Below are 24,542 nucleotides of genomic sequence, written 5' to 3'. Positions count from 1 at the left end.
TCTCTGCCTCTGAAACGTTTGGGTTTTGCTTGTTAAGATAAGACACTTTTTACAATATGGCTGGTTTACTGAAGACCAGTTCTAAACAGGATTGTATATGGAGGTTACTGTTCCAATAGCGCACAATGACGACATGCCAGGGCTAACTTGCACAAAGCGATCTTAGCGCTGCAATGTAACTCCCATTCTTCAACATAGGCTTAAGAGAGTCGTAGTGATGATGTATATGACGGCTGGAGGCAGATATGTGTGCCTCCTACATGTATAGTCAATATTCTTAAGCATGCAGTCAAGAGCATGCTGATTTTGGAACAGATGTCCGCAAACGTAACACGATCGGACTGGAGACTTGATCCTTTTCTCATGTAGGACCCAAGCAAAATCAGCAGCCTAGTAGTCTTTTGGTGAGCTCCGAGTGGACTGTTTGCCAACGCAGACGTTGGTTTAAAAATTTAGGAATGGTATTGATAGAAATCAGCTCGTCAGTTTGAACGTCATTTCGCGTCATTTACGAGGGTTACAGGACAGCAAGACAGGCGAGTAGCAAGTCATTTCTCCTTTCAAGCCCGATAGGTTGCAAGTTTTATATTTAGATATTATTGATGGCTTGCCCAACTTTCACAAAAACAAAACTACATGTAAGCCCGGGCTTTTTATCCCCTTGTTGCGCAAAGCGTGGGGTGTAGTATTGGGCTCCGTCCGTACGAATTGGAATAGCTTAAGAACTAGATTCTTCATATTTGGTGCCAAGGTTCATGACAGTGTAAGAAAGGTTCAAGTCTGTTTCGGTGACAATTAAAGGGGTCTTTAACGTAATACCCTTGTCAGCGTGATATCTCAAGAACCATTTTGGGGATTTTCTTCACATTCAACACCAAGCTTTATCTATATGGAAGGTGCAGACCCCAGTTGATTTTGGTAACCTTCGTTTCATTTTCAAGGTCATGTCTACCCTGTGACGATTTCAGAGTGTTCAGGTGTTTGTCAGTAGGATATCTGAAGAACCGTCCACTGGAATTTTTTTTCATATTCAACACCATACTTTGTTTGGGGAAAGTGCAGGGCCCCGTTGATTTTGACGACCTTCACATAATTTTCAAGGTCATGGCGACTCTTTGAAGATTTCAGCATGTTAAACTGCATGTAAACATTGTCAGCGAGATATATCAAGAACAGTTCATTGAATGTTTCTCAATTAGCAGTTTCTTTATTACTACTTTTGCATATTGACTACACGAAGACATTCATGTCAAGGTCAAAGCGAATCTTGACAATATTTGCGAGTTTTAACACCTACAAAGGAAGATATGAAGATCGACTGACTGGTCAAGTTTTTCGTTGACATTTGACTTCATCTCAAATTACGACCGTCAGTTTCATCACTCTTAAAGTTAGATTTGATAATATGCAGCGGGGGATTATGCCATTTAAGTGACAATACTTGTTTTTATAATTGTAGCTACGCCCCCGCTAGAACTAAACCGTCTCGCATTTAATTTCCCTTAGCACAAGGTTGATCGCCATTTTGTTTCCCCAGAACAAACTGCTCGTGTCCCCCTTAGACTGTTCCAGAGAAGACAGTCACCACCTTGCCTTGCCAAGCGGTGTGTCCGTAGCGCGTATTGAACATCACCATCCACAGATAAACAGAGTTGATATAGGTTACGTGTACTCCCCTCGATACGGTATGTAAGCTCACTTCCATATCGGAATATTCTTATCCATCATCGTTTTGATGTTTGTAGTATGTAGATACATGACCAAGATTACTTACAATCCCTAGCAGTTGAAGGGATGGTATAAATTCAGTTAAGGACCCTTGCACGGTCCGTTGTATGGTGATCTGACTTCCGTTGCTAGTGATCTCTTGCCATCAGTTTTCTTGGATCTAGTTTGAACGTATATGAGGTAAACTAGAAATACTGCTCTCCTAATAATATTAATTATATGTATTTATCATACCTTTATGGCTGAAATTGCCCATGTGGCTTAAACTCTTAACTCACTCATTCGTGTGTTCATGTACTGTCGCATCCCGCACGACTGAAGACTGGGTGCGGACAAACACTATTTCTGGCTCGGTAATATTCCAAAAGGTGGTGAAGAATGAAGCCAGGACCAGAAACTCTTGTGACAGCTCGACCGTCATCTACGGACTTCGTATACTAGAGTAAAGCTTAGTCTCGGAATATATACATAATTTTGATAGAATACTCCATTTTAAACTGAAAAGGAGTCCCATTGATGGGGGAGATTCCTGAAGCTGAGAAAATCTACACCTGCTTCTTTGAGGACATTAGCATTACAAAAAGAGTTCAGCGGATGCGAAATTAATGTTGATCAACTTGTGAAGATCGGGACTGGACGTGGTCTTCGGGAATCCATGCCGCTTGTCCCAAGAGACGACTATCGCAACTGGGTGGTCAGGCTTGCTAACTTGGTGGACCCATAGGTCATCGTATCCCGTTTGCGTAGATCAGTGTTCATGACGTTCATCGCTGAAATGTCCGACCATGAGTCGATTATAGAGACCACCGCCGTATAGCTGGAATATGGCGGTAAACAAACAAATAGAGTTGTTTCGGGACTGAGACAGACTTGGTTGGGTCTTTGCTGTCTGAAAACATGCTAGAGGTCCTATCTTGACTCATCGTGACATCGACGATAGATACGGGGCCCTGACTCAAGTTACACTGTCCGTGCCACCATTGAGCATCACCCCATTGTCGCCCAGCGCCAATGATCAGATCTACAAACTCTGTCCCGGTGTCTCTATGTTTTGGGGAGATATATTGTTAGAAGTTTCACCCCGTTAGAAAGAAAAACTATAGCTCATGTCATTAATGCGTAATATATACCTGAATAGCCAGCCATAAGCCATATATCACTAGTTCCTCACATTTCCACGCAATGCACGATTAAGTCATTCTGTGACCATATGTATTCTATCCATAATAAAAAATGGCTACCAAAGACTACATGACGGTTCAACATGCACTAGTCTGAAGTCACGTGATATCACGCTATCCACGAGATCGATGCTTAGACTGCATGAATTAACGTCATGTTACATATTGTTGCCATGGTAGTTTTGATTATCAAGTGGAAAATATGCAAATATATGTAATGATATAAAGCGTTGGTTATTGTAGGTGCTTAGACCGACCAATAGTTTGATTACTGATTCACTTGGGGATGTCAAACGTCATCTGTGCAATTTGTCGTGTAATGGCCTGTAGCTTACAGTTTACAACAAAAGCGTGACTAGTTACATTTTCCTCATAATGAAAATCTTGCATATTAAAATTGTATTAAAGAGTGACGTGATATGTAAAACGCTACACACTCACTTGCCCGAACGAATCAGTGATTTGCGCGAGTTGATTTTTAAGTCACCTGTAGAAATATTTCAGCACGGCGGGGAACACCAGAACTGGGCTTCACACATTGCACCCAAGTAGGGAACAGAACGCGGGTCTTTGGCGTAACGAGCGAACACTTTAACCACTAGGCTACCCCACCGTCCTCCGGACAGGACATGCAAGTGATAGGCATCATGAGAATCGATTTTTTCATATACATTGTATGTGATGCCATGTATCAAACGAGTCAGAAAACGCAACGCGGTTGCCGAATATTAATTCAAACAGCATATTTTGACAGACATACATACAGACAGACATGTTTAATCTGTAAAAAGGCCACTGGTCCATAATACATTCAGGTGCGTGATCACACATCACACGAATGGTACACAATAATTTATGAAAATATCCTGCTCCTAATTATAATTTGTACGTGATATAAAAATAAAGCGTGTGTCTGGTTGATCGCTGATTAAAAAATGTGTTGACAGTGAATGCACATTAACTATATAACTATCACAGCTGCAGCAGAGAAATTCAGCATGTTATATAACTGGCTCAGCGGCAGAAAATTAGTATGACATTCTCAGATGAAATGATTATCATCCGAGTGTATTTTCGTACCGTAAATACAGTAATGCTACCTGAATAAGGCTCGCTCGATACTCTTTCATGTTCGTATTATATTTTGTCAAAAAATGCGAAAAAGCAAGATAAAAAATGAACATTTAAGCCAGGCTGAAAATAGCCGTAATATGCATGGGTTTGCTGGATTTAAGTACTTTCTGAGTGAGTGTGTGTGCCGTTTTTGTTTTCAGTGTGAAGGAGGGACGGTGGGGTAGCTCAGTGGTTAAAGCGCCCGCTCGTCACGCTGAAGATCCGGGTTCGATTTCCCACATGGATGTAGTACGTGATGTCCATTTATGGTGTTCCCCGCCGTATATTGCTGGAATATGCCGGCGTAAAAACATACTCACTCACTTCAATCGGGAGTTAGTTTTATTTGCTAATTACTTACTACTGGAACTCAGACTATTCTTTATGCAGAAATTTTAAGTGCTCGAGCCGTACTCCTGGAGTTTGGGAATTTACCCCGGCATGCAAATTATATACCATAATAACTGCACTTCTAAATACTGAGAACGTATAATCACAAATTCTACGTGTGTAGGAACAATGTACTCATAGCTTTGGTCTTTGGAGCCGTGACTACTTTCACTTGTCATCAGGGTATACGTACGAGGTACGATCGAAGTGGTCTGGGCTACCAGTTGTCATTTAATTATTTTGTAAATATCACGTTCCCCGTTCATACAAATGAAATAATGTTCACCTTATATGACAGAAAGAGGTCTGTCTTTAAAAAGATCTCGTCGATTCGCGGAGTTACGGTAGATAGTATTGATTTGTGTCGAAACATGCACATTGTTGTCCACTCAGTTCCTGAGTTAAGTGTCAAAGTTGAAGGCTGTGACCTTGCAGTCAATTCGCCCTTGAATGAGGAAACGGACAGCGGCGAGGAATATTAGATAAATAGCAGTAACATTCATACTGATATTAGTCGTGGGTTATTTCTGCAGCATTCATCAGATGTCTCACTGTCACACGAAGATAATGCGTTGACATGGTTACACAGTACTGTTCTAGCTCTGTCGAACACGCACCTGTCGGTTTCTGAAAAACGTACGTGCGTATTGTAGTAAACGGTCTTCTCAAACGGATTCCCGGGTACGCAGTTGCACTAATTACGCACTCAGTGGCGCACGTTTCAGTCTGCTGACCACAGCGTCCCAGCGTGGAAGTATTGCAGTACTTTGTTTGTTTGTTCAAGATCATTTTGAAGGTAAGTGTAGCCTTTCAAAAATTGAAAAAAATTGAAATTCTATTTTTAGGTTGCTTGTAAGGCGTACCTCGCTTGCAACTTAGTTTTTATTGTTTTATTCATTGTTAGTCGGTAGAGAAAGTCATTATGTATTGCTCAGTTTGTGGTGGTTTTATTGTTTTATTCATTGTTAATCGGTAGAGAAAGTCATTATGTATTGCTCAGTTTGTGGTGGTTTTATTGTTTTATTCATTGTTAGTCAGTAGAGAAAGTCATTATGTATTGCTCAGTTTGTGGTGGTGTGAAGATTTAAGGAATAGTATGCACATAATATGTTGCAGTCAGGTTGTCAATGCACAGATTATTCATGGATGTCATATGATAGGGTGCAGATGACATTAATATATAGAGGGATAGATAGATGTCTCTCAGTCTTGTCATATTTACAACATTTACACAAATATTATGAAGATATGAGCCTTTGGTTCATTCATATTTTTGCATATAAATACTTATACATAAATGCACTCATACCCATGTCTGTCTATATTTTCTAAAATCACTCACACGTGAATACACACCCACTTTAAGTGATTAAAGTGTTGTTTATCATGCTGTAAGGTTTGATTCACCACAAGGATAGATTAGGTGAACCAATTTGTGATGTCCCCCGACCTTGATATTGCTAGAATATTGCTATAGCGATGTGAAATCTTTCTTTAAACCTTGCGTTTTAATGGGTGTTGATCAATCAATGAATCTCCCAAATGAGTTGAATAGTTTATGTTGAAGTACTTTCAAACAATACATCATCAGTCCATCCTGTGTGTTCTTTTGCAAGCAAATCTAAAACATGTATTTTTTCAAATTGGATTTATGCTGAATCACTTGGTTCCAAAATAATAAAGAGGAATCTAATATCTGGTTTAAAGCTTCAGATTTCAAATCACTATTGGTTTGTTTAGCTCTTAAACTGACCATATTATTTTCATACAATTCTCCAAAATTAAGTTCTACTCTTCCTCACAAATTTATGTTTAATCTTTTTTCGTCATAATTTAAATTTTGTTTATGACAATATTGTCACAATGATAATAGTGATATTACTGGGTGAACAGGCTCGCTGACTTGACACACACATCATTGTATTCCAGTAGTGTTGATCGATGCTCATGCTGTTGATCACAGGATTGTCTGGTCCAGACTCGATTACCGACAGATGACTGCCATATATCTGGAATGTTGCTGAGTGCAGCATTAAACAACAACCAACCAACCTAATAAATATGCAGCGCATAAAAATGATACGTTACTGTGCCTGTTAATTTTCTCAAGTTACCTTTGGCTCAAGTTAACATGCTTAATTTATGTTATTGTTTCTAGAGCAAGAACATACACCAATAACATTTCCTAAATGATAAACAAACTGTGTCACTTGTACGTGTTTATGAGTCATTATCAGTTAGTGAACATTTTGCGACATCGTTGTCACCTGTCATAAACACATGCCAGGCAAGTCAGTTACTAACCTGAAATAACATGAGTACATATGGTGTATCAAATTTAAATACAGCTTACATGTCTGTCATAAGTGTTTTGAAAGTTTACTAAGAACTTGAATGCTGGAGTGAGTGAGTGAGTGAGTGAGTGAGTGAGTGAGTGAGTGAGTTTAGTTGTACATGCAGCAGGTATAGGAGTGTCACAGTATATAGTTAATAAAATGTCAGAGAGACAGACAGGAAAGTAGATTTCCATGGAAACAAGATTAATAGTTAGAATTCTCTTCCCTTTTCATATTGAGCCATATGCGTTGTGTTACTCTTACACAACTACATGTATGTCTGAGAATTTGTTACATCTACCTGTGATTCAGTTTAGCCCATTTAGGTCAGGGGATAATTGACGTATCATTTCTCAATGATATTGAATAATGTCTGCTTGATTTGCACCAAATGCACATTCAGAATGGCTATTAAATTCCTGGACCTGAATCAACTGCACTAATATTGTGAATATGTCATAAATTGGTAATGATTTATGCTCGTGTTATTTTAACTGATAATATTTCATCTCTTAGACAGAGTAGACAGATGATACAAAGTTTCCAGCCAGCCACTGACCCACAGTGACCCAGATAAGCTAGGTATCCAGGTCAAATATTCTTAGAAAATATCCAATTATGCATTTAAAATGTTAGATACACAAAACATCTAAAACATTTGCATACAAAATAAGTTTTAAAAATTGCTTGCGTAATGAAAAAGACATCAGTTGCTATCAAGTTGTACTGTTAGTGTAGGACTAGTGTTGTACTGTTAGTGTAGGACTAGTGTTGTACTGTTAGTGTAGGACTAGTGTTGTACTGTTAGTATAGGACTAGTGTTGTACTGTCAGTATAGGACTAGCGTTGTACTGTTAGTGTAGGACTAGTGTTGTACTGTTAGTATAGGACTAGTGTTGTACTGTCAGTATAGGACTAGTGTTGTACTGTGAGTATAGGACTAGTGTTGTACTGTGAGTATAGGACTAGTGTTGTACTGTTAGTGTAGGACTAGTGTTGTACTGTTAGTGTAGGACTAGTGTTGTACTGTCAGTATAGGACTAGTGTTGTACTGTTAGTGTAGAACTAGTATTGTACTGTTAGTGTAGGACTAGTGCTGTACTGTTAGTGTAGGACTAGTGTTGTACTGTTAGTGTAGGACTAGTGTTGTACTGTCAGTATAGGACTAGTGTTGTACTGTCAGTATAGGACTAGTGTTGTACTGTTAGTGTAGGACTAGTGTTGTACTGTGAGTATAGGACTAGTGTTGTACTGTTAGTGTAGGACTAGTATTGTACTGTTAGTGTAGGACTAGTATTGTACTGTTAGTGTAGGGCTAGTATTGTACTGTTAGTGTAGGACTAGTGTTGTACTGTGAGTATAGGACTAGTGTTGTACTGTTAGTGTAGGACTAGTGTTGTACTGTCAGTATAGGACTAGTGTTGTACTGTGAGTGTAGGACTAGTGTTGTACTGTGAGTATAGGACTAGTGTTGTACTGTCAGTATAGGACTAGTGTTGTACTGTTAGTATAGGACTAGTGTTGTACTGTGAGTATAGGACTAGTGTTGTACTGTTAGTATGAGAATAGTGTTGTACTGTTAGTATAGGACTAGTGTTGTACAGTCAGTATAAGATGAGTGATTTTTCTCATGAAATCATGATTATATTTAGGTTTGAAGTGACTAGGTATGACATAAGGCACAGTGCATACCTGCTTAGTAAACTTAATCAGTGATATGTACTTAAGTGAGTAAAATCACTGGAATACCCACACATGAGAAAGCAGTGACAGAAAAATGAAATATGGAAAATGTAATACCCACCCAAAATTCATAATACCCACTCCAAGAAAACACAGTGAGTACCATACTCACATGAGCTAAATGTTATCTTGAGCACTGGACCCAGCACAGCTTGGTATAAGCTTTTAGAACCAGCACTGATACAACCCAAAACTGCAGAATGCATTAATATCTGTTGCATTTGGTGCATATAAATATTTGTCTGCTCAAAGAACATAGTCTCAGAGCTCCAGGTAAGGTTTAGGCCATGTGAGTGTCATACACATACTTTTGATACTAAGTGGGTATTTCCAATTTCAAGTGGGTATTTATACTAATTGATAAGATGTCAAATGTCTTGATTTCCAACGTTTTATATGGCATTATCTATTATGAAATGAACTTTTAGAATGAAACTTGGTGACAATTCTGTTTGCTGTTGGGTTAATATACTTTGGGTAAATGCACGTTGTTATTTTGACATAATGTAAATATTTTGTGTTTTTGTCCTACACTGGCATATTTCAGCTTTTCTATAGTGTTATATATATATATGCAGCTTATCTGGTGCTCTGTACTCTAGCTTGAAACAAAATAATGAGGAACTGGTTTAGAGCAGTGACTGTGATGACTACACAGACTGATGGATGAAAAAAACAAATCATGTCCATTTAGTCAAGAAAAGTAATATCAGTTTCATAAACAACGTTATGTCAGCAATACTGTGATATGCAAACAACAGAATGATGAAGTCGTAGCTTGACATCACTGCATTTGTCATAGTAACTCAAGTCAATATGAGTTTTAGTCAAACCTGAGTTGGAGTCAGTGTGCTTTTCTGTCGATGGTCACATGGCTGCCTCTAGACCAATCAGGTTGCAGGAAAAGTATGCTTGCATAATAATAAAAATAAGAATAGCAATCCAGGCATAATGGGATTGAGTGGTCAAACTTGCTGGCTCGGTAGGTGGAATGTCAAAAGTCCAAGTTTGCATAGATTGATGCTTATGATGTCCATCACTTGATTTTCTGGACCAGACCCGCATATTCACAAACCACCATCATATCCCTGTAATTGTGATGAGTGCAAAACAATTAAATTACAAGCCATAAGTTTCCAGCCATATTACAGTGACATTAATTGGTTCAACAATAGATCCAAACTATTCTTCATGTTGGCAAACTCCTAAAGGGAAGATCAGAACATATTAATAAATACTGTATGCCCTACTAGAAAACCATCTCTCTATTGCAGCATAGTATGGCAAACATCCTACTGTGTCTAATCCTGATCTGATATTCTTGTTTTTCAATGAGAAGTCATTGAATTAGGTTATCAATGTAAGTTACCAGGTCAACAGATCACCACAGGTAGCGCTCAGTGAATATTGTGTCTGTAGAATACTTCTAAATGTAAGTCCAGATATACAATGAATACTTTTTATAACCAGAAAATGACATTGGATGATTAAATTGTATATGTTATTTTGGATTTGTTGACATGGGATTTCTGATGGTCATGCTTTTTGATTATAAATATCAAATTTCATTATTGTATATATATCATGTGCACCTTACTTACACAGCATTTGTGAAAAAGTGTGCGTTATGCTCAATAAAAATACACTACTTAAATACAGCTGTTCTTACAAGATGGGCTGTAGCCTAGTGGTTAAAATGTTTGCTAGTCAGGTCAAAGAATCGAGTTCAATTCCCCACACGGGTACAATGTGTGAAGCCCATTTCTGGTGTCTCCCACTGTGGTATTGCAGGACTGTTAAAAAAGGGGTATAAAACCAAACTCCCTCACTATCACAAGACTAGTATTTTATAGGTACCTGAAACAGATCGAATATATCTAAGATAATGGTGTCCCCAATTAGGACTTTTAAGTTAAGCAATGACTTGATTTTTTAAAATGTTCAAATCGATAATAGCTTCGATTATTTTGAACCCTACAAACAGCATAGTTACTTTGAAGCCAAATGGTTACAGTATTTGTTACATGAAATATGGTAATTATGTTGTTTACTTATTCCAAATATGTAACAACATTGTTGGTCTATTGATGGTTGACAAGGTTTTTCAGTATGCATTGTTTGTTGTTTAACGCTACGTTTAGCACTACTACAACCAAATGACAATAGTCTGAAGGGAATCATATCTTGACCAGACAATCTAATGATTAGCAAAAGCATTGATCTACACAATTTGGATATGATGACATGCATTGACCAAGTCAACATGCCTGAGCTCTTGATTTGATAATAACCTTTTAAGATCAGCATGGGCTGTTTCTAGTTCACCTCTTCACTGTTATGCGTAAAAGTATTGTTTGTGAGATTGCATCATCTGGTGACCTAGTTGATAAGTTGATAAAGTTATAGCCACAACATGATCTCATGGTCAATGACTTGAACTCAGATGTCACCAGAACCATATTTGTTTACATACAGCTGTTAGTCCATGTAAGACTATTGAGTCTCTTCTTGGTTCAGGTAAATGTCAAGAGCTTCTGACCCTGGAAGATCTGGGTTAGAATTGATCTTCACTAACCATGCTTGTTGTAAAAGGTGACTGACCTGATCGGGTGGTCAGACTCACTGATTTGGTTGACATATGTCATTGTGGAGCAAGAGTGAATGAGTTTTGTTTATGCCACACTCACATTCAGCAATATTCCAGCTATATGACAGCAGTCTGTAAACAATCAAGTATGGACCAGACAATCCAGTGATCAATAGCATGAGCCTCGATCTGCCCATTTGGGAACCATGTATCAATCAAGTCAGTGAGCCTGACCATCTGATGCCATGGGTCACCTGTTATGACAATCATGGGTTACTGAAGTTCAACTCTAACCTGAGTGAGTGAGTGAGTGAGTTTAGTTTTATGGTGAGCTCAGCTATATTCCAGCTATATGGCGGCGGTCTGTAAATAATCGAGTCTGGACCAGACAATCCAGTCATCACCAACATGAGCATCGATCTGCGCAATTGGGAACCGATGACATGAGTCAACCAAGTCAGCGAGCCTGACCACCTGATTCCATTAGTCACCTCTTGCGACAAGCATAGTCGCCATTTATGGCAAGCATGGGTTGCTGAAGGCCTGTTTTATCCCGTGACCTTCACGGGTTCAGTTCTAACCTGAACCTTCATAGGTAGCCTGAATTACTGAATATACGTAGATGTATTACCTAAAGAAATAAATATGGGTGTGAAATGTGAATAGTGACTTAGTAAGTGCTGTATGGTGCCAGCAAATCCAGATCCCTGAAATATGCTTCCAGGAATTGGATGAACAGATCTTCAGCACAAACTGAGTATCAGTAGGTAAATTGTTGTTCAGGAAACAATCAGTGATCAGTGATGATGACCCAGCAATAATATGCCAGTTTAGCTACAAGGTTTACTGATACTTAGAGTGAGGGTCATTACAAGGCACGTCAAACTGCTGCTGGTTTTGAAGTGACATTTATCCACAATATGGTTTCGACAGTTGTAAATGATCAACCACCTTGTAATAAATCATAGCACAAATACACATTTGATGGACTGCAACATAAAAACCTGGTTTAGTTCAAGACTGGTTTGCACAATCACAATGATCTATACATTCAAGTACTAACCTAAAACTGAAGTGAAAGTTTATTTCAGATTTCGTATTTGTTTTGAAATAAAGTCATGCTGCTTAAAAATGTATGAGCCCAAATTAGGTCATGGCCACTGAGTGTGGGTGTTGAGTAATTTACCTCGATACCAACATTAAAATGTACTTTCATTACTCTTTTTGCAATATGATAATGATGAGCAGACTATTTTTCTCAGTTGAAATTCATGATGATGGAGCTTCAGTGTATGAAAAACTAAAAGTGTTTTTCATGTTTTTCACATTTTTCCGAAATAAAACTTAGGACACAATAATTAATTTGTCTAACTGTGGCATTGTTCAACACTGCATCTTGTCATTTAGTCAAGGGTAGTAACAATCTTGTTTTTATTCCCAAACCTAGTAATTTTACATGCCACCATTGCATACCAAAATGTCTGCTAGTTGATATTTTAAAGTTCTGACCATGTGTATTTCAAGAAAAACAAAGTTTTAATAAGGAAAATGTTCAGTTTTTATGGAGTTGACCACCATTGCATACCAACCTGTCTGCTAGTTGATATTTTTGAAGTTCTCACCATGTGTATCTCAAGAAAAACAAACTTGTAATAAGAAAAACCTTTTATGGAGTTGATTGCAGTTCTGTTGATGCATGCTATTGATGGTCCGATTAATTGAAATTATCAAAGAATGGTTGCAGTGACAAAATGACCAGGCAGTTGATAATGTTTTCTCATAACCAATTTTTTATCATTTGTGTGCATTCTCAATATTTGTCACTGTTGGGCTAGGCCAGTGGTCAAAGCCATTAAATTTACATTTCATAAGCACTATGAGCTGGTTCTAAGTCATGTTTGAATTCATGTTAAAGACTCCAGGATATTTATTCTTAACCTACCAGTCATCCTTCAAGGATGTGAAATTTGCCAATGCATTTTGTGCAGTTGGCAAAAACATCACCCTGATACATATTTTTCTGTATTTTTTGTGTATTTCCAAACAGGAAAATTTGATAAATAACACTAACCAATTATTTTTGATGACTGATTGTGATGAACCAGTCACCAATCATGAGGTTTTAACCAATTTCCAACACTACTTCATTCTGATCAATGCTGATGTTTTGAAGCCATGCGATGAAGGTCTTGTATGGATGAACAGTCATGAATATGCTGTGGTGGTTTTGATAGTTATTACCCATTGATATTATTACATTCATCATATTCATGTCATGTGTTATAGATATCTAGGTACAACTGCAGCTGGCAAGGATGGATATATCTGGTAGCAGTCCAACTCGTAGTTTTAACAACCTTGACTCTGCAAGAGAAGAGGACTACCACCCACAGTGAGTTTTGTTGTTTAACTTTGAAGTATTATTGCCATATAATCGTGGTTTGTAAATAATCAAGTCTGGATCAAACAATCCAATGATCGTCTTTATGAGCATGAATCTATGCATATAGAGAAAAATGGATATTATGACATGCAGCAAACATGGCTGACCACCTGATTTGTCACCTGTTGCGATAAGCATGGGCTAGTGAAGATGTTCTAAGCTGCCACTTTATGGGTGCAGCGTATGTGAATAAGAGAGCAATATTTCCCTCAATATCATGGCGGGGGACACCAGAATTGGCCATCATACATCGTACCAATGCATTGTCTATTCTAGGATGCGTGATTTGCACTATTAATGATCAAATCGCCCCTCATAAAAACAACATAATAACAACAACAGAGCGCAAACTGTCGCGCATAGTAATTTGCTCCCTACCTACCTTTCAAAAAACAAACGAAAAATCTTTATATTGAGCAGGAATGACATTTCAAATCTGAGTCTGCGACAGAGTCAAGTTCAAGTGAGAACATGTTAACATAGCAGAGTAACCTCCCTTGGTTAAAACTACTATCGGCACTGTGGAAACGAAATTCCATTCATATCAGTATGAAAATAGAACACATTTTTCGATGAAGTTATGATTTGATTAATTAATTCACAACTTAGACTCTGAACAATAAACATAGCGCATGTGTACAGCACTGCCAAAACACAGTTTTGTCAATCTTTTTTAGAACATCAGTTTGTTTTAGCTTCATTTTCGAAATCAGACAGACAGCACAATCTCACATCTGTACAAGTGTCATAGGGCAGTTGGTAGTTAAAGCATTTTACCACTTAACCATTATGGTATTGAATTACCCAGCCAGACTGTGGGTAAGTCATCAGTCATTTATCAGTCATCTGCCTAATTTTGTTAACTCTTCTGTGTGTATTCATGTCAGTCATGTTGGTTGATGAGCTGCGGAGGGGTAGTCTAGTGGGTAAAGCATTTGCTCATCACGCTAAAGGCCTGGGTTTCATTTCCCACATGGGCAGTTCTGGTGCCCCGTCATGATATTGTTGGAATACTGCTAAAATCGGTGTAAAATCATACTCACTCACGCACTCAAGCTAGGCCAGTATTGCTGTAAAAACAATTCACTTGTGTTTCCTTCATTATGTGCTTGTTTCGTCAGGGAAGGGCCAATAAAGATCCAGAATCCTCATATTGCCACCATGGAGGAAGACTATCTCTACCACATCGCCCTCGGCAACAAAACACATGACCTGAAGGAGATGTTCAATGATGTCAAGGTCAGTTCACAGGTTTTACAAACTGAACATATGATAAGGGGGAAACTTTATTCATGTCAAGTTATGTCAAGCCATATATATTATGAGGAAGGCAATGTTTCGGAGTATAGTCTTACTCCTTCATCATATTGTTTTGAAGTATGTAGATACTCCTTCATCAAGAGCACCATATTCCTCTATAAAGCACCAGGTGTCCAGTTATTGCCAGGTCTCTAATAAGTACCTGGGATAAAGCAGCTCACTAACACTTGTGGTAATTAGACCCAGTAACAATGATTGATAGTAATCTCATCTTACATGGCAATGTAGGTCTCTCAATTACTGAAAATCAGAATGTTTTCAAATGTGTACATATCTATATCTCTCAAACAAAACGCTTTCTCAGTTACCATCTCTTGTACATGTCTTATCCTCAGTCTGTCTTTTGCGTATGTTGTAAGGTAAATTTGTAATTATCGGGAGAGGGCTTTTCTAAGTTGGATAACTTGTGCCCAATCCTTTTCTTAATGAATAAAATATGTTTAAATCAAATCAATCAGACCCAGTAAGTGTAAAAGCGCCAGGTCTTGAACTCTGTGGAGAAAGTAAGTGCTGAGTTGTTTATTAGAGAAAATATGGTATGCTTCAAAGTATTAGGTTCCTCCTAATAAAGAAGTTGGCATCTCACATGATGAAGGAGTACGAATGTACTCTGTTCCTCATAACACAGATGTCAGCATCTATAATTTCAGAATTTATGTACGTATCACTTGTAAATGTCATTCAAAGATTTTAAGCATACTGCACTAGTTCAGATTTGCTTGGTTTGTGGAGATATACATGTCTCATAGCTGTGTTTGTGGATTGTAAATATCCAGTAATAGTTACAGAGAAATGGTAAGGATCTGTGTTCCATTGATCTCGTAAAAAGTTTTTTATTCATTTCGATTGACTATTCACTTTGATCTCTTGTTTTGGGTGGTTTTTTTTAGTTTGTGTGCTTTGGAGGCTCCCCAACCAGAATGTTGAAGTTTGCAGAGTTTATGAAAGAGCAGCTTCATATCAAAGAACCTGCAGGGATGACACTGTACAACATCGCCAACGGATCCGACAGATATGTCATCTACAAGACAGGACCTGTGTTGTCTGTTAGTGTGAGTATATATGCCAGCCTGTGTTGTATACAACATGTCAGGGGTGTTGTGTAAGACAAGATACAACTATGAATACACAATGCCATTTAGGAAGCGGTCAAATGTAACACACGTTATGTCTGGGATAACATTCTCTCAGTTAAATACACACTCTGGTTCTTTTGTTGGGTTAAGCCTTGTGTAGGCTTTGAACCCACACTCTCAGAGTAAGGCATGTAATCGCTTAACTCTCAGAGTCAGGCATGTAATCGTCTAACTCTCAGAGTCAGGCATGTAATCGCCTAACTCTCAGAGTCAGGCATGTAATCTAGCCACCACAGCTTCAACAAAAGTGTAAGTCTAGACCATGTAGTTTGTGTACCCATCTGAAAAGTAAGTGTAATTCCAAATATAGCATGTATTACATTTGACCACTTTCTAAATGGCATTGTGTATTTACAAGACTTACTGTACGTGTCAATGACAAAAGATAAAAAAAACTGAATAGGTTCGTATGATAGGCAATACATGTTGAAAACACTGATGCCTTTTACTCAAAAATCAGTATTTTTAAGTTTTGTAGAATTTAAACTAAGTCAGAATTTAAGTTTATATCTACCCACAGCAACTGTGGGATATGTCATACATTTGTGAAATATTTACCCTTTTGTTGCCATGGCAGCATGGTATGGGCATTCCATCGCTGTCCATCATCCTGCATGAGATTCTGAAGCTGCTGCAACATGCAGAGTGTTCCGGAGTTACGCTGTTCCGGATCGGCACCAGTGGAGGACTTGGTCAGTATAATACCCTTAAGTTTTCCACTTAGAGGATTGTAGGGTCTACCCAGGTATCTGAAGCTCACACTGCTGTAGTAGCCATTACTGTCTTACAGTAATATGTGTAATGATGTCTAGCTTAATAATGATGTAAAATCACTCCTTTCTAAAAACTAGAAGTTGTTATCGGTAATGTTGCAATCTTTGTTATTGACTTTCCTACTCAGTGGAGTAGCCCAGTGATTAAAGCGTTTGCACATCACACCAAAGACGCAGGTTCAATTTCCCACTTGGACACAATGTGTGAAGCCCATTTCTTGTGTCCCCCGCCGTGATATTGCTGGAATATTGTTAAAAGCAGCATAAAACCATACTCACTCACACCAACTCAGTTCAAATCAGACAATTACGGGCTTGATCGCTCGTTTAATTGTACATACACCCGAACTGACTAACTTAGATAAAGATGGACTTAAATACTCTTGCTATGTGACAGCAGAGTGGATTGTTGAGTGTTGATCACACAATCTAGCTATTTACATTGTAATCACTGATCAAAGCAACTGGGATTTTAAGACAGTAACCACATCAGTGAGGCTGAATACCAGATACTTTTATTGGCTTCTTACAACATATACCATTAAAAAAAGTAGGGGATATTTCATTTTACTAGCATACCGCTAGCCCATGCTAATGCATATGAGAAAAAGTAATGCCATATGTATATATATATATATATATATCCATACAGATTTACAACAGGGTTTTCCAAAGGAATGGAATAAATTGTCACATTATCCTTTAATTTCTCTTCATCATCCAGTTCCTCCTTGGCTTCAACATTTACATTTTCGCATTAGTCTTGTAAATCCAATATTCCCTACTATTGGAATGGTATAGTGGTTGCAGAGGACCACTTCTGACTGGAATCTTCTCTGGTCAGATTCCTAGCTTGGTTCTTTGACCCCATGTCCTCAGGTTTGATTTAATTTGATTTAATTAGTATCATGTTGTCAGGACCTGTGTGTTTGACTGTTGGTGTGACACAGTGCATGCATGAGACTGTGCTCATGTTTTCAGTCTATGGTTTGTGTGTCTTTGTATTTCACAGTTGGATGTGGTATAAATGAATATTGTTGACTAGGGCACTAAAAACATCAATGCACTTATACCTAGGTGACTATTGAGGGGAAACAACTTTTGTGATAGCGGTAGCCTATTGCGAGCCACTATTGCAATTGTTTTTCTCTCGTCTCATTAAATGTAAAGTCTAATTTAAATAAAAACAAGTTGAAGTAGTTTCACTCTCTTTTACAAACTGACAAGAAATTTGGAACTGAGATTAAGTAAACAGGTAAAACATAAACTCAGTGAAGCTACAAATCTGCACCCAAACACCCTGTATTTTGTGCTGCACGTTTATCAACGGAAAGCAGTTACGAAACTATCAATAATCACATATACTATTGATGCACTGATAGTTTTTCGGTTCTATCATTGATTAATTGCTCTCAGAGACTCCACTGTTGCTATTCATCGATAGTTTGATGCATCGTTACTGTTTTTTCTAAAGCAGTTGTGTTTTGTTCACAGGACTAGACCCTGGGTCTGTTGTGATCACCAGTGAGGCGGTAGATGGTATCCTTAGGCCATACATGGAGGTGGTGAGTATCTCAAGTGGAAAGGTGTGATGTACCATATTTCCTCTAATAAGTGCCAGGGTGCTTATTTTTTTCAAGAAAGTTCCACACCCTGTGCTTATTGGAGGCTTTTGCACTTACTGGGTCTAATTACTCTAATTGTTAGAGAGCTAACATCAGGTAGCTCAAAGTATGTACATAGAGTCATGCAGTAAGTGGGGAGACAGATGACAAAGCTTCTTGACCACTGTAGCTTTACTGCCGTAGTATCAGGGGAGGTAACTCTAGGCTGCTTACCAGAGCTTGTGATATGACATGTAGCCTCCGATTGCTATGCAATGATGTTTAACTAAGTCATAGACGACAAGAATGGAAAAGCATCAACATCGACAAAATCTGGCCTTGACCTTGCAGGCAATCATGGGCATGATGGTGCAACTTCCTTCCTTTCTGGATAAGGAATTGTGTCAAGAACTTCTGGCAATGGCCTCACCAGACGACCATTTCCAGACCATCATGGGAAAAACCATGTGTACCCATGACTTCTACGAAGGTAAGGCTGCCTGATGATATGTGTTCAGATTGTTTGGGTGTTGTTAAATGTATCAATCAGCAAAGTACAGAATTGGATCTGGGCCAGACAATCCAGTGATGGACATCACGAGTTATACAGAGTCAAAGGTGATGAGTTACCACTTTATTTCCATGGTTGTTGGATGGTCACAGTCTGCACACAGTCACGTATGGACCTGACAAGTGGTTGATATTTTCACAGTTTCAGTCATGTGTCTGTCAACGTTTTGAAAGTCCACTTCCAAGTAATTGGCTCTCAGTGGCGTTCCCACCCAGTTGTTCAAATCTCAGATTGAAATATGTATATACAAACCTGCGAATTCACATGAGTTAATCATGAACTATAACTGTGTTCAATACCCTTTATGACACCTTGATGCTACCTAATCCCAAGATGTGTAGCCAAGTGTCTACAGCATATGCTCTTCATGCCAAAGACACAGGTTCAATTCCCCACTAGGGTACAATGTGTGAAACCCATTTCTGGTGACTCCCCATGCTGGAATATTGCTAAAAGTGGTGTAAAACCAACTTACTCACCAAAGTTCTAGACACTAAAATTGTATGCAGATATCATTGGTTCAGCATGCTGAGATATCCACAATGTAAATGTTCTCATCTTGAGCAACTCTAGCGCCTTCCTTCACAGGTCAAGCTCGCCTTGACGGAGCTTTCTGTGACTACACGCAGGCAGACAAGATGGCGTTCCTCCGACGCATCCATGACAAGGGTATCCGCAATATAGAGATGGAGTCACTCTGCTTTGCTGCCTACTGCCACAGGGCGAACATCCGAGGTGAACTATGTATTATCACGTTGAAACATGGGGAGATAGTGACTAGCATGTCTATCAATTTCCATTTCCACAGCAGAACTCCAAAACTGTCGAATATTTCTTGATAGTTCATGTCTTACCTATCAGTTTATTGGGGATTTTTTTATTTAGGATTTTAGTCTTCCTTTTTGTATGTTTTCATATGGATAGTTTGGACTTGAATATGGAGGAAGTGCTTATTGTCAAGAACTATTTAACATTTCTGGATGAAATTTGTTGTACACATGAACTGACAGTTTGACAAGTGCAATTTACTGAGTGAGGATATGAAGCTGGAAGGGGTAATGGAGGTGAAGAACGATTTGATGTCATGAGTTGCTATTAAAATGTTGAATTAAATATATTGTATTAATTAATAAGTATCAACTTGGAAATCTGAAAGCTCAACCCTTTGACAGTTGTGATATTTGCTTGCTTTGGTCACATATAGAAAGACTGGTAATTTTCTCATTGTTGTGCTACCCTATTTTTGATACAGTTTGCCTGTGGTTCACTGGCTCACCTGTATGATGTGACATTCCAGGTGCTGTGATATGTGTGACGCTGTTAGACCGTCTTCATGGAGACCAAATTACTACACCCCACAGTATTATGGAAGAATGGCACAACCGGCCCCAACTGGTTGTAGCCAGATTCATCAAGAAGAAACTGGGTATCGAGTGATGAGTTACTGTTCTACACCAAGATGGTGTTAGATGACACACTTCTTATGGAAGAGGAATACATACTTTTCAGATAAGGGCCCCAATCCAAAAAGCATTCCTAGCCCGAAGTCATCTTCATGCATAGAACAGTGACAGGGCTACATTCGCTTTGTGGAACAGGGCCAGGAGGAATTCTTGCTTGTCTTGCATAAAAATGGTTGACATACAACATATGGCTAAATAAAGAATGTGAAATGTTTCTCGGGCACGTAACAATTTTTTATTGCCATTTAAAAAAGTATTATGACTTGGTCGCATCCCAATCATCAATTTGTCCACTATAAGAATGAGCGTCTGTAAGAATGAGTGTAACTGAATCTGCAACTCATTAACATGTGCTAAAGCTGTATTTCTAAGAGAAAAAAATAAAAATGTGTTTCTCCTTCACTTTTTCTATAACAAATTTATGAAAAAGTCCTGCCTTCGACACTTTTGAAGAAAATGTGCCTGTTTTTTATATAGCCTAAAGTAACTTTCTTTAAAACCTCAGGTAAATCATGAATGCAGTCCATTAACATGTCATCAGTTGGTGAGACATCGTTATTTGTTATGAAAGCTTTTAATATTTCTGCAAAAGCAGCTATTATTAGACAATTCCAGTATTTCCAGATTTCTTGCCTAACTTCTAGTGCATTCATTATATCTTACATTGCCCAGTGCATAAGCAGAGCTGTATACTGGATGTACTGTTAAATATATGTAACAAATGATGTATTTGGGATTACACTTTCTTAGTTGAGCTGCTACATTTGACTCAGACCTCGATTCGATTTGATTTTCAAGTACAGGAGAAAACACGCCTCCGAGGTTTTGGTAGACAATGTTAAACCGCAGGGGAAAGGGATTTCTCGACCCTCATGGTTTTACATTGTCTACCAAAATGAAGGAGAAGTGTTTTCTCATATATACTGTCAGTGATGGATAATTTGCAATGTAGATGATTATATAATGAAGCTACATAACTATAACTGAAGCATGCGTAAAATCAATTTAATGACAGTAACTTAGTCTGTCGTACAGACCCTGAAGTATATATATCCAAGAAAGCCCACACAAGTTTAGAAAATGTGGCAAGTCTAGATTTCCATAAAATGAAGGAAGTCTTAGGGCTACATTTCATTTTATTATTTTTTTTCACTATGAACGTTCATTTCAGAGACTAGCTGTTAGTCTTAACAGTAACTATATGTAGATAATTTAACCCCTCCCCCTTCGTCGAATGAGAGAATTTCCGTTCCAATCCCGCTTTGGAAAACCTTTGTATTGTGACTTTAATCTCAAACAGTATTTTTCAGTTGATTTCAAACACTGTTGTATCATTTGAATGTTGATGATCATATAAAGTTCGGAAAAGTAAACCCTGGGAAGTGGTCTTACAAACGAAAAGTAAAACCTGTCCCACCAAAACAAAAACCTCAAATGTGGTTATTCTGGGAAAACAAGAGATGACCTAATATTTAGTGAGAAGCACACTTTAGGTTTATATTATTGGACCCTCAATTTGACCATTTTCCATTCAATTCTTAATACAAGTCAAAAAACATCAGATTTCATTCACTCTCAGAGTCATATTTTTTAGAGTGAAATTCCATCGTCAGTTAGGTGATTTCTCATTGGACAATTAACCCGGAATCAACCAATCACGGCTGTGTGGAAATAATTTAAATAGTTATTCAAACACCAAATTTAAATAGTGATAATGGTTATTGAAAATCAAAACAAAGATGTCAGATTCGATTCTTGATGAATCAAACTGAATCGTCGCAGCACTATTTCTTTGTAAAGGACAGATTCTAATGTATCTTTTTGCCTTCAAGTCCATATGTATGTATGTACAAACGTATGTATGTATGTGATTCGTCAACTATTCAGGGAATGTTTGCCATTCTTGCATTTTTAAATGTTTAGTTGAAAAACACAAACTCTAGTCATTTGCTCCAGAACCTGGACACAAGATGGTGATTCTAGTTTGTTGTGCTGTAGGTATAGTGCTGTGTCCGGGCTGGATTCATCTTACAGAGATAAGGTTGTGAACTGACTTTATGGGTCAAGTTTCCACAACTGTGATAGTAGTGCCACTGAGGGCTTTTATGAGTTACCTCCCTTCTTTTTACTTCGAATTGACAATCGGATTCCACCATTTATATAGTTTTGGGGGCTTCATAGGTTTGTAGATCACAATAACCAATCAGATCTTAACATCCTGACATTGAGAGATATGAAAACAGTTTTTCCATTTTTAGAGGGCCAATAAGGTCATTTACCCTTCCTTGTCCAGGATTGTGTATAACATTTGGATCAGAAATACCATTCTGTATCTTGGTTTTACAAATGTTATGCTTTGCTCAGCTCTGAATCATAATCACATATGGACACATGTCTATATTTTTCATCATCAACATAAATTTCACAAAATCAGATGAGAGAGTTTTGTTGTCAGTTAAGTTGCAGTTTCAGTATGATCCAAGTTAGAATTGATCCTCTTTAACCCATGCTTATCGTAAGAGGCAACTAATGGCATTGAGTGGTCAGACTCGCTGCCTTGGTTGACATATCATTGTATCTTAATTGCATTGATTGATGCTCATGCTATTGATCACTGGATTGTCTGGTCCAAACTTGATTATTTACAGTCCGTTGCCATATAGCTGAAATATTGCTGAGTGCTGCACAAAACTAAGGTCAATCACGTTGCCACTGAGTACATTAATATGTAGAACATGTCGTTGATCTTTAATGCTTGTTAAAATGTTCAAATGTTAAATGGATGATCACAATAGCTGGCAAGCATTTAGAAACTGCAGTGTACGTTGAAAGGCTTGGCTATGTTTCATGACAAACTCAGCTGTAATTCACAGGCTTGTATATGCTGCGTTTCTCAATCATATTGGGGGGATAGTCATTGTACCCGGGGTGAAAGAATCACTCTGACACAAAATCTACCAGTTGACAGTTTATGAAATTAGCCCATACCCAGCCAGACATAAGGGCTGGTAGCTTCAAAATGTTACCAGCTCAAAATGGATTTAACCAGACCAGACAATCAAAACAATATTACCAGAACATGTTTTCAAAAGTTTTGACTAGAACACTGGCCTGGCTAACTGTTAATTTAGACCATTTGTCAGATATCTAGCTAGCCAGGGTTGTTTCCAAGGTGCTGTTAGGCTGAGTGACTGTTAACAATAAGCAATCAAAACCTTACACAGGACAGGATATGCAGTCATAAACACCTACATATATGCATTAATGGACCACAATCACAGATGTCTTGACCTTGATGCGGATGAAACTACCAGGTGTTACAATGAGTGATAAGCCATCCACATACTGCTTCTCTGTGATCTTGCATAATGTATTGTTCCTTGTTACTGTTATATTCAGCAATAAAGTAATAAAACTGTTGTTTTCTATTAGATCTGCCTGAGATTTGTGTTGCCTGTTCCACAATGGAAATCTTGCACTATGTTATGCTTATAATACTATTAATGGTAACATTCAAATAAAGTGGATAATAATTAAAAATTCTTCAGGATTTATGTTGCTTTGGACAGTGATGTCATATTACATGTAGAGGTATGTCAGTTTGACATGAGGTTTCAGTCCTGGATGCTATGTGAATGATCAACAGATCAAGAATTTAATATGGATGAATGTTTTTTTTTAACTGCTGTCCTGAAAATCCTGACATTCACAAGAAGGACAACTTTGCACAGCAGTGAGTGAGTTCAGTTTCACACTACACTCAGCAACATCACAGCTATATGGCAGTGGTCTGTAAATAATCAAGTTTGAACCAGACAATCAAGCGATCAACACCATGAACATTAATCTACGCATTTGAGGTACAATGACGTGTGTGAACCTAGTCAGTGAGCCTGTCACCCAATCCTGTTAGTTGACAGTTTACGACAATTATGGGTTACTGAAGATCAGTTCTAACATTGAAACCTGGGTCTTCAGCATGACAAGCAAACACTCTAACCACTTTAACCCTTCTGACCATCTCTGTTCTGAAATCAATGTTTACAATGCAAACCACAGGAACTAAGTCTTCAAACTTTGAAGAAAAACACATCATAACACCATAATGTATTTCAAACTTTAATCCAGAAATGTGACAAATGCTCAGAGACTTG

At 38.1% G+C, this 24,542-nt stretch overlaps 1 protein-coding gene across 4 annotated transcripts; it reads left to right on the top strand.

Moving 5' to 3' along the window:
- The first annotated feature begins 367 nt into the window (after window positions 1-367).
- Window positions 368-23,928, top strand: LOC137298398 (uridine phosphorylase 1-like). 4 transcript variants are annotated; one of them, XR_010957744.1, is made up of 10 exons: window positions 368-536; window positions 13,365-13,470; window positions 14,643-14,760; window positions 15,732-15,893; window positions 16,555-16,669; window positions 18,245-18,315; window positions 18,706-18,844; window positions 19,514-19,660; window positions 20,223-23,235; window positions 23,338-23,928. XR_010957744.1 is itself a non-coding variant. In XM_067830657.1 (9 exons), the coding sequence occupies exons 2-9, from the start codon at window positions 13,394-13,396 to the stop codon at window positions 20,360-20,362; spliced, it is 969 nt and encodes a 322-aa protein (XP_067686758.1). In that variant the 5' UTR covers window positions 388-536; window positions 13,365-13,393; the 3' UTR covers window positions 20,363-23,928. The 4 variants fall into 4 exon arrangements, 2 of the variants coding, with proteins under 2 accessions (XP_067686758.1, XP_067686757.1); XR_010957743.1 differs by lacking the exon at window positions 368-536 and adding an exon at window positions 4,830-5,208; XM_067830657.1 differs by having other exon boundaries at window positions 388-536; window positions 20,223-23,928.
- The last annotated feature ends 614 nt before the right edge of the window (window positions 23,929-24,542 follow it).

This window comes from Haliotis asinina, chromosome 10 (assembly GCF_037392515.1).
Source record: "Haliotis asinina isolate JCU_RB_2024 chromosome 10, JCU_Hal_asi_v2, whole genome shotgun sequence".
Classification (NCBI taxonomy): Eukaryota; Metazoa; Mollusca; class Gastropoda; order Lepetellida; family Haliotidae; genus Haliotis; species Haliotis asinina.
The sequence above is the reverse complement of the archived record's forward strand: the minus strand, read 5'-3'. Positions and strand labels throughout refer to the sequence as shown.

Excerpts from the sequence above, each read along its gene's own strand:
- LOC137298398 (XM_067830657.1), top strand. The coding sequence starts at position 13,394 with ATGGATATATCTGGTAGCAGTCCAACTCGTAGTTTTAACAACCTTGAC. Across the intron at positions 18,316-18,705 it reads TTAGGCCATACATGGAGGTG|GCAATCATGGGCATGATGGT; the intron begins GTGAGTATCTCA and ends TTGACCTTGCAG. Across the intron at positions 18,845-19,513 it reads TACCCATGACTTCTACGAAG|GTCAAGCTCGCCTTGACGGA; the intron begins GTAAGGCTGCCT and ends CTTCCTTCACAG.